The sequence below is a fragment of the Epinephelus fuscoguttatus genome, linkage group LG3 (genome assembly GCF_011397635.1).
Source record: "Epinephelus fuscoguttatus linkage group LG3, E.fuscoguttatus.final_Chr_v1".
NCBI lineage: Eukaryota > Metazoa > Chordata > Actinopteri > Perciformes > Serranidae > Epinephelus > Epinephelus fuscoguttatus.
Window position 1 is genome coordinate 12,066,198 of NC_064754.1, and position 13,442 is coordinate 12,079,639.

At 42.6% G+C, this 13,442-nt stretch overlaps 1 protein-coding gene across 1 annotated transcript in view; it reads left to right on the forward strand.

Moving 5' to 3' along the window:
- LOC125886112 (UPF0687 protein C20orf27 homolog) overlaps positions 1–10,213 on the forward strand; it is a 14,446-nt gene extending 4,233 nt beyond the window's left edge. Inside the window, exons 2-6 of the mRNA XM_049572061.1 lie at positions 604–684; positions 1,944–2,077; positions 2,365–2,518; positions 4,019–4,144; positions 4,428–10,213. Of these exons, the coding sequence (XP_049428018.1) occupies positions 666–684; positions 1,944–2,077; positions 2,365–2,518; positions 4,019–4,144; positions 4,428–4,528 (534 nt within the window). The 5' untranslated portion in view covers positions 604–665 and the 3' untranslated portion in view covers positions 4,529–10,213. The remainder of the gene's footprint in view (positions 1–603; positions 685–1,943; positions 2,078–2,364; positions 2,519–4,018; positions 4,145–4,427) is intronic.
- Positions 10,214–13,442: the final 3,229 nt, after the last annotated feature.

Below are 13,442 nucleotides of genomic sequence, written 5' to 3' on the forward strand. Positions count from 1 at the left end.
CTCTACACTGAGCATATGACTGGATAAATGAGACTTGGATTATACTGTACTAGTTGTGTTAGAGTTTGTGAACAGATGTCTTGATATAGTTTTGCTGTTGTAAATGTGGTCCCCTGCCAATCAATCAAAACATCAATATGTTCATCGTTTTCCGTGGAGGCGTGCAAGAAAAACAAAGCTTTCTTCACAAATTCAACATAACACAGAGTGACTAACTGATATACGAATGGTCATTTGTGGGTGAATTATTCCTTCAAGGGCACTTAAGGGACGGTAATGAGGGAGGGGCAGGCACTTTCCTCACCCAGATTCAGCCTGTGAGTTCGGGGAAAGAGCTGCCAACCTTCCGCTGACAATCCTGCTTCTGTAAGAAAACTGAAATTCTGTTCACAAGCTATGCAGTTCATTTCCATGTCAGCATATTTTCCTTCATGGATTTAACAGATCAATACAGTATTGATGTCAGAGAGAAGACCCCAGACATCAAGACTCTGTATTTTCTTTAATAAATAATGCAACATCAAGCCGACACTGTCAGACCTAACATGTGTGGCACTGTCTCTCTCTGTGCTCCTCTTTTTCATTGTCTGTCCTCGAACTCAGGAGGTCAGTGATGACATCACTCGGGTATTGTCTGACACTTCCCATTTCCTAACCACATTACCATGGCAACAGGAAGAAAAGGTAAGTTCAACACTGCCCATGTGCACCTGTGTGTTTGAGTGCTACAGTTGACTTGCAGTAGTTTGGCCTTCGTACAGTTACATCTGTAAACCTACAAGATGAACTTTGGACATTGTATTCAGGAATCCACAGGAAACAAGCATGTCAGTGATGAGTCACAGAGAAAAGGAGGGCAGCTGTTGAATTCATCCTTTAAATTTTTTTTTCAATTGTTTTCACTGTTTTTGAACTCTTTCTTTGTTCCATGGCCTATTTTTTTTATTTTATTTTTGTTTATTACTCATTTATTTATGTGTCTACGCGTTGCTGTATGTTATAGTACGTGTGCAAGGCAAGCTGTTCAAACAAATCCCCTCTGGTTGGATTAATAAAGTTGCCTGAATCTGAATGCAGAAAAACACATTACATCATCTCAATATTCTGCATTGATGGTTCCCATCCTTTTTGCTTCGTAGTTTAGACACTGAAATTATATGACACACACTTCATTGTATTTCACATTGTCATTACTGAGGAATTTGTGTAGATTGCTGAGCAAAAATAATCCTTTGTAAAATCAGACCGCAGCACCACAAAACAGCCAGATGTCACAGGTTAAGTACTTTGTCCTCAAAGCATTGCATCTGTGTGTCTGATGATGTAACACACCCTCAAGTCTCCACTGCTGGGCAACAGTTTACTGCACAGCTCCCAGCAGTATTACTACGTGACATTTTCTCAGTTAACTCAATATATTTTGAAATTTAGCATGTCAACAGTGAGTCGGGGAGACAATTTAGGCCTCAGGCCCTATAACAAACCAGGGATTGTGCTCTCAGTGTCTGACTGCTGTGCCTGCACCACAAGTTAGACATGCCAGCCACTCTCATGTCTGTGCTGTTTTTGGGCAAGAATTTCCTGACTTACAGGAACTTATTAAATATTTATAAAATCACATTGCTGCTTTTCTCTTTTCTGCAACATCTAACAGTAACAGAGCAGCTACCATCATCAGAATATACATAACTTTGTGTTGGCCATTGGCGAGGGACAGGATGGTTATATCTCTGCTCTGTTTTATGAGAAATGTTTCTAGAAATATTATATTTATTATTTTAATTTTAGTTTTTATTTATTTATGTGGAATGGGGTCCACATAAGTAAATACATAAATCTGCAGTTGATATGATGTTGTACTTAGCCATTATTTTCATTACATCTCCATAATTGTGCTGTGGTTGCTAGATAATTTAAAACCTGTGTTTTCTCTCTGTCACCAGGCTCCACCTCAAAGGCTGGCGGTGTACGTTTCCCTGACGACGACGAGCCCCCTGGCTCTCCAACACGGAAAGATGAGTCAAACCTCTGTTCTCTCATCGCTATCCAGGAGAAGGATGGCAGCTACTTGGTCAAGGTGTGTCTGTGTGCCATATGGATGTAGTTATAATCAGTGTTCTTATAATAAGACTGTATATAGTGACAATGTGACAACAATGTGACCATCAGGTGATCATAGTGATAAATCTAGAGAGAATATCACCTGAATCTGCAGCTCCTCTCAGTTTACAGAGCTTTACAATGAGTTTCAGTTCACTGTATAGCAGCCTGGTTGCAGCTTCACTGTTCTGGTTCACTCTCAGAAAACACCCTATAAACTCTCTCCTTTACTCTTTGCCTCTGCTCTGTTGTTCCTCTGTCCAGGCTGGTTTCCTCAAGAGCCACCAGTGTTACGAGATTGTCTTCACCGTCCCAGATGTCCCCACACTGGGAAAAGAGCTCTCCTGCCTTCCTTCCTCTTCTCCATCTCGGAGATTCCCCAACCTCCGGGTCCATCGTATTAACTCCACACTGGAGGGTAAATCCAGGAGTGCACATCTACAGTGTCTGTGAATGTCAGCTGATTTTATGTATATTTTTGTAATACAAAAAGGGCAAACTGAGAACATTTAATAACAGTGTGCATAGTTTATCCACTATAAAGCACTGACAACTGCAACATGTCCTGCTCAGTATGTATTTTGGTCACAATTCTTTAAAGGTCCAGGGTGTAGGATTTAGAGCATCTATTGGCAGAAATGGTTTATAATATTCATAAGTGCATTTTCATTTGTTTATAATCAATTGAAAATCAGAATCATTGCATTTCTGTTACCTTAGAATGAGCTGTTTATATCTACATACGGAGTGGGTCCACTCCCACAGTGTCTGCCATGTTGTTTTACAGTAGCCCAGAATGGAAAAACCAAACACTGACTCCAGACAGAGCCATTCATGTTTTTGTTGCAGCCACCATATTTCTCCTAAAGGCTTCGCATACCTGACAAGTCTCAGTTCTGCAAACATATACTTGCTAGAGCTCTGATGGGGCCCAAAATCAGGCCCAACCCTACATGAAGCTGCACAGTTTCTCACCTGAGCCTGACCCACGGCAGCAGTTTTGGGCCTGAGTCTGATAAAAACTCAAATTTCTACATTAAAAGAGATTTAATTTTTTTTTAAAAATTAAACCATTTATTACAAGCTAAGGGTCAGCTGGGATAGGCTCCAGCCCCCCCGTGACCCTCAAGAGGATGAAGCGGTTAGAAGATGAATGAATGAATGAATTACAAACTAAGGGCTGATGTGTTGCCTTGCACCATTTCTTGTCTGGTGCATGACAGGTTCGCCAGAGTAGACTGTACCCCTTGGTGCATCCAGTGCGCACGGCAAGCCATGGCAATGTAGCATGCAGATGATGATTCAATTCAATTCAATTTTATTTATAAAGTCCAATATCACACCTGATTTAAGCCTGGCGGCTGTAATTTCTTTTCTACAGCTTAGCCCAACCCAAATCCGGCAGGTCGGGTCAGGCCCAGTCGGGCTCAGACAGAGAATCAGAGCTTTAAATCTTGATTAGCATTAGAATCTTAATCAGTTTTCAGATACCCTGTGGACAATATTTAGTACCACCTGGGAGTGTGGTCCAGGCACATTGGGTTTGATAATCTTACGGGACAAATATGTTCCATACAGCTCAGGAGACACTGCTTCGATGCAGAGTTGAGTCAGCAATATCCTGCACAAAAAACGTGCATCTGAAGCAAAAGTAGAAAATGCAGCTCTGCTCTGTCAGCACTTTGTCTGTCTGACGACGCACAGTTTCTCTCTCGTCCTATCTTTTCTTCTTTATCTGTCTCGTAGTATCACTTCCCTTGCTTCCTTCCTTTTGTGTCAATCCAGTTGTGCTCTCCTGATTGCCTTGATAAGGCTATTTCCAAACCACTGAATTAAAGGGGCTATACAAAAATACAAGTAAAAAACAAACTAGTGTTAGTAAATGTATGTGTTGATGAACCCTCTCCCCCTCTTACAGGAGGTGTAAAGGTAACATGTGAGTACAGGACTCACCAGGAGGGGGTGCTGCAGGAGGAGATCACTCTGGTAACCAGAGGGAAAAAAGGCAGCACTCTGAAGGTCAGATTCCAGGCCAAAGTCATTGGTATGTGCTAGCACACACACAGACACACACACACACACACACACACACACACACACACACACACACACAGTGAAATGTATTTCCAAGAATATGTTACTGATGTAAGTGACCATGGTCTAAGCACCATAATTGATTAACCAGTGCCTTCACATAGAAAATAACGGACAGAGACTGTGTTAACGCAGCTCTGACTGAGCCTGACACCTGAACTAGTGTAATACCATTTTTTTTTCTACTTAATGTGTCTCATCTTGCCCTCATCCCTTTCTCATCCTCTGCACAGATCCACATCACGGGACTCCCATGCTGCTGGACGGGGTGAGGTGCCTGGGTTCTCAGAGAGATGCCCGCACGAGGCACAGCAGCAGCCGTGAGAGGATATGACGCAAACATACACGTGTGATGTACATGTTTCTACAACAGTGATATTCAGTCAGAGCTCTGGGTGACAATCAAATGTATAGATAGTCATGTGCCTCTGTTTTTTGAAGATACAGTAAAGCAACACTCAACACAAGCCAGCTTACACATCACGCACTAAGCTCACCATACTCACCAAGCCACGTCCTGTTAAAACAAAAGTCAAAATCAGCACCACACATTTAGTAATAGACTGTAAAGTAACTGCAAATAAATACATTATCATTTTACAGCAGTGCAACCAAGGAAAACTCAGATATTGACTTGTAATGTCCCCCGTCCTTTAACTGTGTGCACCACATATAAGAACTCTCATCAGCACAAAGTACATTTAACTGTTTGTGGTCCTTATCAAGAAAAATCGTAGACTTGCACAAGATAATGGTATAATGATCAATGATATTCAGTCTTTTCACAAAGCTTTAATGGTGGTTTCATGAGTGTTGCTGATCAAAGCCAGGCATTTCTCTGTTTTCTTCAGTGGCTTCAAAGGCAGAGCCAGGTGGACTGGAGACACTCACATTTCTGAGGTCTTCTCTTAAGTTGATTACCTTCAGGCAGTTCATCTTGAAATTCAAAATCAATCAAATCACAACATTAGAATTAAGTCGATTTCTGGTTTGCAGGTCTGGTCTGTTGTATGAGCTCAAATCAGTTAGATTTTTTGCAAATACGTTCCGGCACAGTGGTGTGGTGGTTAGCACTGTCGCCTCACAGCAAGAGGGTTCCCGGTTCGATCCCGGGTGTGGGAGCCCTTCTGTGCGGAGTTTGCATGTTCTCCCCGGCTTCTTCAGTCCAAAGACATGCAGATTGGGGATTAGGTTAATTGATAACTCTAAATTGTTCGTAGGTGTGAATGTGAGTGTGAATGGTTGTCTGTCTCTATGTGTCAGCCCTGCGATAGTCTGGTGACCTGTCCAGAGTGTACCCTGCCTCTCACCCAATGTCAGCTGGGATAGGCTCCAGCACCCCCGCACTCCTCAAGAGGATGAAGCAGTTAGAATATGGATGGATGCACGTTCTGGCAAATTACAAAGAAGCCTTCATCAGCAACCTGTGCTGGCGGCTTCACAGTGCTAGATCCACTTGTTGCATTAGTAATAAGCATTATGACAACATGATTGATACAGCATTATGTTTGTTTTAAATAGACTAACCACTGGACTAGCGGTGCATGTTGTATTTGTTTACTAGAAAATTAATATGACGAGAGGAGACATGGCGGTGTTAGTCTCTCAAGAAATCTAAAACTGCACCAATGGCAACATTTTGGATTTGAAGCTGATTAAAGCACTGTCCTAACTAGCTTTGAGTGATGCAGTGTGCCATTTTGAGCTGAACTTGTCAAACACCCTGTTTCTTTTTTTTCCCTGTCGCTCACTTTGAAAGCACTGGAATAGACAAGGAATGGCTGATCTTTAAGAAGCTGAAATGAGGAGTTATCTATACAGAAAACAGCAAAAACATAACTAAGGAACCAGCTGACAGATGGGGGATCACCATGGAGCTGAAAGTTTCTGGTAAATGACCATCACTGATAACAAGCTAGGCTACTTGCTGTTGGCTACTTGTATGTCATTTCCAGTAAATATCACAATATCAAACTCATGTTTTCTAAAAAGTATAAACATAGGAGGATAGCAAGTACTCACCCATCTTTAAGGGTGGTTATGTCTCCAGTCTGATCTCAAAGCGTACAGCTATGTGCTACGTAGCTATGTGGTGTGTTTACATGACGTAACAGAGGTGCATAATAAGGGATTCACTGTGGACAGGGAGCTCCAATGTTGCATGATGTGACGTGATAGTTGGGCGCTTGTTTGCTGTTAGGACACAGTGTCATTACATTCCACTTGGGAGCGGTGGCTGAGTCAACACCTCATGATAACTTTCAGTGCGCCATCCAGGATTTGAGTCAATATCGAACCAGTTTGAAAATTTCTACACAGCCCAGCCCTACCCAACATAGAAGTAATTCAAATCTATGAGACGTAGTTTACAGGGTTTGTGCACGACAATGCGTTTGCTACTGTTTCCCATGGCTGCCACCAAATATTTTAACAGAGTACACCTTATTATTGCACCAATACAATTCTCATTGTACTATTTTGATCAATCACGCAAGAAAATTAATTCCAACTTTTTTCATTGGCACTGTTTGCAGTAAGAGCCACGTGTGACTGCTCAGCAGCTTTCTTAACCAATCCACCTGTCTGCCATCACACTGCACTATCAGGTGACATGATGGTGTGTTATTGTTGTATTTCTAAATAGCCATAAATGAAAAGAGAGATCATGAGGATTTCCCATATAACTACATAACCCGATGTTTGTATTTTAACTATAGCTTAAAAATTAATTAGTTAAAGCACAATACCGAATACATATTTTAATGTGTCATCTTGAAAAGCAGAAAGTGTTTAATATGAGTGTTTACTACTATACTTAGACCATGAAATAAAAAATTTGTGGTGTAAAATCTGAACAGAGGAAAAAAAAATCTCTTTTTCTCTTATTGGGCAAGAAATGCTAATATTATCATCATCATCATGTTTCTGCAAATCTTTAGCATGTTCTCATTCACAGGGTGCTAAATAAGACTGCTTTGCCACACCCCTTAGCTTGTGATATAGGCACCAAAGCACCCTTGTGTGTCTTTATAAGACAACGCGGGCTCTCCAGTAACTCCAGTGTAAACCCATCTGTGGCAATACTTGATGCTAAGACCAGCTGATGGAGTATAAAGCACGAGAAAGTCAGCGTAAGGCAGAAAGGAAGGGAAATGGATGGGTCAAACAAAAAAGGACTTCATCCCCTTGTGAAAGCAGAAGTCAGTGTTGTTTTAACTTAATGTTACGTCACTTAAGTCCCAACAGTACATCCCGACTGTACATCCCGGCTGCGTGTCCCATGTAAAACCAAATTCAGTCACGCACTGAGGTCAGTCTGGTGACGCATTTACGTGATGTTACATTAAGTAAAAAACATACTTATTTTCACCCAAAACATGACTCCCCCCCCCAAACTTAACTGTAACTGTCTGTCATCATTAACCACGTGTTACAATGTGTTTCAGCTGTGTGTCACATGGATACGCTAAAGGTTGCCCTTTGTGTCGCTATTAGATGCTGAGGCACATGACAAAGCGTCTGTATTTGACAACCTGCTAAGAAGTTTAAATCTTTTATAACTAAGAAGTTTATTGCATCATGTGTTAAGTAAATCAATGCTTATTCGCCTTAACCATCTATTTTTTTTAAAAATTGTTATCAGCATAGCCTTCTTCATGTGTCTTATAACAGCTCATATCAGCAAATGCTACAATAATATGTCGATCATTTTGAATATACTGTTATACTGTTAATGCTGTAACAGAAAAAGACTGCAGAGTTTTTACCCTTTATTTGCATGCTACTGTTTGTCACTAAGTGTAACCAAATCCTGACCAAATAACTAAGACAGGCCATGTGAATTATAAACCAATAGAAATGTGTCAAACGTTTATTTATTTTTTAAACTTTACCATATTTATTGCATTGTTAGAAAAGGGAAGCTGCAGCCAAGATTGTTAAAGTTATTTATTATAGGAGTACACTGAGTTATTGGTGTATTGCCTGATGTGTGTAACACTAAGGTAACGTGTGTATTCTTGGTGGATCATCTGCTCCATACTAACATTTTAGCATACATGTTGAGAAATAGACTCCGTGCCAACCCTTTAGCATACAGTAAATTAAGTGATTGTCTTCCAAGTTCACTCCAAAATCCAAATACATAGTTTTTGTCTCATCCATGGTGCTGTTTATCAATCTAGATTGTTTTGGTGTGAGCTGCAGAGTGTTGGAGATATCAGCTGTAGAGATGCCTGCCTTCTCTTCAATATAATGGAACTACACAGTGAAAATGCGCCTTGTAAATAATAACATCAATAATAGTAAACAGATGCCTCTTTGATTATAAACAAACATGTTTATATATGAGGTTAAGGGTTATATTAGGTTAAAAATAAACCAATAAACAAAACCTCAAAATAAAGCTTACAGGTGTAAGGTTAATGTTAGGCAAGAGAAAACTCTTGCATAAAAAGCACTGAGAACTTTCCCGATGCAGATTACCTTGTGGAAAGGTGTTCTTTAATATTCCTCCCACGCGATATTCAGAATGCACAAAATCACCCTCAACCAGAACAGTAAAAGACAGCAAAGGAGAGACCAGAGTTTCTGGCTGACAATATCTTCTAACAGAAGGTCTGCATTAGACTGAGGAAGGATCAGAATGTCTGGGTGTGCATTTCCCCATCTCTCTTAAGCTTTAAGGAAGGCCGTCATCATACCCTGATTGGCCCAGAGGGGAAATGCACCAAGCTGCTCTCAATTCATATTGACGAGTCATTCCTCACAGCCTGCGCAACACGTGATCTGAATGACCCTTTAATTGACTCAGGGGAAATGTGACATTCTGCTAAAATTAATCAGGAAATGACAGTAAGTACCACAGAATGAGGAACTGCTACAATTGGTGCAATCTGAATCGCCTACTTTTCACTTTTATTAGGTCCTGCAGCTGCCCTTAAAGAGTATGTACTGTTGTGCACAGTATGCACACAATTGGGACATATTACTTTGTCATAACATTACGCCCTGAACTTTGACCCTCTTGCTTTTATAGCTGTTGTCTTGGAGATATAACCCCACTTATCGAGTTTGTCAGAGATGGATATCAACCCGAAACTGCATACATTGTCGATTGTAACATATCATTTGCAGCAGCGAAATTACATTTGTGTTCTCTCTTGTTGTTATTTTTGCATTTATGTCCTATTGTTTGTAATATTTATGATTATTTTGTTCACTTAAAAAATTTTTCTATTATTACTATTTGACCGGTCATCAGTTAGTTGAATGCATTGTTATCTGTCATTGCAACTTCTGACAGGTGTCGGTCAGCTGTCAGTCAGCTGTCAATGAGCTGTCAAGCTGTCATCTGTTTGCGGCTCAGCCAATGTGATGTATCGTCCGCTGCACAGAGGATTGTGGGTCAGAATAGCTAAAGAAGCATGCTGGCTTGGATACTACAAAGTTTTAGGACATGCTGGTATTTTTGGCATACTGCATTTGACTTAGTATGTATTGGGACATACTAAATCTTTTCTTGGCATACTATATACTTTTGTGGCATCGATACTGGAGTACACAGAATGTCATTTTCCAGAAATCATGACCCAGTGACTCAAGATAATCCACAGACCTTGTTGTGAGCAGTTTCATGTAGGAACTACTTTCTTTCTACCAAACTCAGCCCTGCTAACCATATCACTACATACAAGTAAGCATGCATTCACTAATGGACGAGAGGCTTGTGTTTGAAACAGCATTACATGTAAACATTAATGGCGTCCTCCTCAGCTGAGGAGTAATGTTGGCTTGCTTAGTGGTGCTAGGTGAGCTAGCAGCAGGTGCACACTTCTGTGTCGCAGTTTTTTATTGACAGTAATTGAATTTTAAACAAAGTACTGATCAGAAAAAATCACAAATACATATTTTCCTCAAATTGTTCAACCCTAGTGGCAATATAGCAAAGCTTATGGGGCATTCACACCAAACGCGAATTCTCATATTCGCACGTCGAGATTACATACAAAGTCAATGCAAAGACACGATTAGACGCGAATTCGCACCAGGCAGCGCAATGGACGCGTCTAGCGCGATGCGATGGATGCGATGGACGCGATAGAGGCATCTAGCGCAGTGCGATAGACGTGAAATTCGCGTCCAACACCTCATCGCTCGAGTTGAAAATATTGAACTTTTGAGGCGAATTCGCGTGATGCTGTGCCGCGAAAGCCAATCAGCGTTGAGATTCTCCCGATGTCACCGGCGTGTGTCAACAATGTCCAGTTGTTGACACAACAATAAACTGCTACTCACCAGAGACAGATGGACAGACGCTCCGCAGCTGAAATGGGGTGCCTGTAGTTGGTGTCCTGCCGGGAGATCCTGGCGCCAACCCTCGCCAACAGGTCCTCAAACTGGGCCCCAGTCAGCCCCCAGTACCGCTGAAAGCCGCTATCATCCAGACGGAGTTCCTGGGAGGTGGTCAAACTTGCCGAGCTGGATGCGCTAATGCAGGGTAGGGAGAACCCAAAAACAACGGCGTTTGGCCCTCCGACGCATCTGGGACTTCCAGAGCAGGTACAAAGCAGCGATGGTGGTTATCTCAGCCATGGTCGTCAGTGACGTCTTGATGCCCTGACGTCCAGTTGTTGATGCCGAGATGGAGGAGAAACTTAGTGCAGCTACCCGGAGCTATATGATACTACATGTCTACTCTACAGAGACCGCAACAAAAAGGAGTAGGCTTGGGTGAAAATCGCCGAGGAGACTGGTCTACTTGGTAAGTTCTGTAAATATGTGTCCTTAATTAGTTTGCAGAATGGTTGTACTATGAACGTTAGCACTAGCTTAGCTCCAGTTAGCACAGCCGGCTTCCCCACGACTCGTGTGAATGACGCGATAACGCGAATTAACAAAATGGTCCAGCGTCTAAACTCACGCGGGCGGCATGTTACTCGCATTATGATCGAGTAACGTAGCGTTCACACCGGGCGCGAGTGAAGCGAATTACTCGCCCGTAACGCGTGAGTTTAGACGCCTGACCATTTTGTTAATTCGCGTTATCGCGTCATTTGTGCGAGTAGCGGGGAAGCCGGCTGTGCTAACTGGAGCTAAGCTAGTGCTAATGTTCATAATACAACCATTCTGCAAACTAATTAAGGACACATATTTCCAGAACTTACCAAGTAGACCAGTCTCCTCGGCGACTTTCACCCAAGCCTGCTCCTTTTTGTTGCGGTCTCTGCAGAGTAGACACGTAGTATCATATAGCTCCAGGTAGCCGCACACCGCAATGATAAGTTTCTCCTCCATCTCGGCATCAACAACTGGACGTCAGGGTGTCAAGACGTCACTGATGCGTCAGAGGGCCAAACGCCGTTGTTTTTGGGTTCACCCTATTCTGCATTAGCGCATCCAGCTCGGCGAGTTTCACCGCCTCCTCCAGGAACTCCGTCTGGATGATAGCCGCTTTCAGCGGTACTTCAGGCTGACTGGGGCCCAGTTTGAGGACCTGTTGGCGATGGTTGGCGCCAGGATCTCCCGGCAGGACACCAACTACAGGCGCTCCATTTCAGCTGCGGAGCGTCTGTCCATCTGTCTCCGGTGAGTAGCAGTTTATTGTTGTGTCAACAACTGGACGTTGTTGACACACGCCGGTGACGTCGGGAGAATCTCAACGCTGATTGGCTTTCGCGGCACAGCATCACGCGAATTCGCCTCAAAAGTTCAATATTTTCAACTCGAGCGATGAGGCGCTGGATGCGAATTCCGCGTCTATCGCGCCGCGCTGGACGCCTCCATCGTGTCCATCGCGTCGCGCTAGACGAGTCCATCGCACCGCCCGGTGCGAATTCGCGTCTAATCGCGTCTTTGCATTGACTTTGTATGTAATCTCGACGTGCGAATATGCGAATTCGCGTTTGGTGTGAACGCCCCATAATTCGCTTCACTCGCGCCTGGTGTGAACGCTACATTAGATGAGGCTAGGCTTCGTAGTAACACTTTGTCATACCAGTGGCCTATTACTCAACATGAATGTTTACTGGATGTGTTGGAATGGAGCTCTACTGCCTCTGATCTCTCAAAGACACATTAAGAACCAAACATGACAATTCTTCATTCATTTACAGTTTGTTTAAACATTGTTGATTGTGAAAATGCAACCTGAATTGTGTTTATATGTGTTGCTCTGTTGTCTGACTGTGACCTGCCAGCATACAGAACATGTCTTCTTGCACCATTTGTCTGTTTACCTGATGTTAATAAAGTATCCTCTCACATGTAAACTGTACAAGGTCATGAACTTTTCTGTTTAACTAAATTTATATTACATAGGTGCCTCTTATGTCTCCTTATCCTTCTCATCAACCCAGGTGACATCATATTTTTTAAACTAAATGTTTATTTAGTCAGTACTGTTGGTAAAATGGTTTCACGTAATATTACTCAACAGCTTATGAAGATAAATATGATGTGTTAAATTCCTTACAACTGTCATATCGCTTCCAGAAATCATGACCCGGTAACTCAAGATAATCCACAGACCTTATTGTGAGCAGTTTCACATAGGAACTATTTTCTCTCTGCTGAACTACACCTGCTAACTGTATCACTGCATAGAAGGAGGCTTGTATCTACTCATGGACGAAAGGCTCGTGATCATGCCAGCGTGAGATGTAAACATTAATGGAGTCCTCCTTAGCTAGCTCAGTGGTGCTCAGTGAGCCAGCAGTAGGTGCACGCTTCATTCTGCTGGCCAGACTGGTTCAAGGTGATAGAAAGGCAACAGTAACTCAAATAACCACTGGTTCCAACCAAGGTCTGCAGAAGACCATCTCTGAACCAACAACATGTCCAACCTTGAAGCAGATGGGCTACAGCAGCAGAAGACCACACCAGGTGCCACTCCTGTCAGCTAACAACAGGAAACTGAGGCTACAGTTCACACGGGCTCACCAAAACTGGACAATAGAAGATTGGAAAAACGTTGCCTGGTCTGATGAGTCCGGATTTCTGCTGCCACATTCAGATGGTAGGGTCAGAATGAAAGCATGGCTCCATCCTGCCTTGTATCAACAGTTCAGGCTGCTGCTGGTGGTGTAATGGTGTGGGGGATATTTTCTTGGCACACTTTGGGCCCCTTAGTACCAACTGAGCATGGTTTAAACACCACAGCCTACCTGAGTATTGCTGCTGACCGTGTCCATCCCTTTATGAGCACAGTGTACCCATCTTCTGATGGCTACTTCCAGCAGGATAACGCA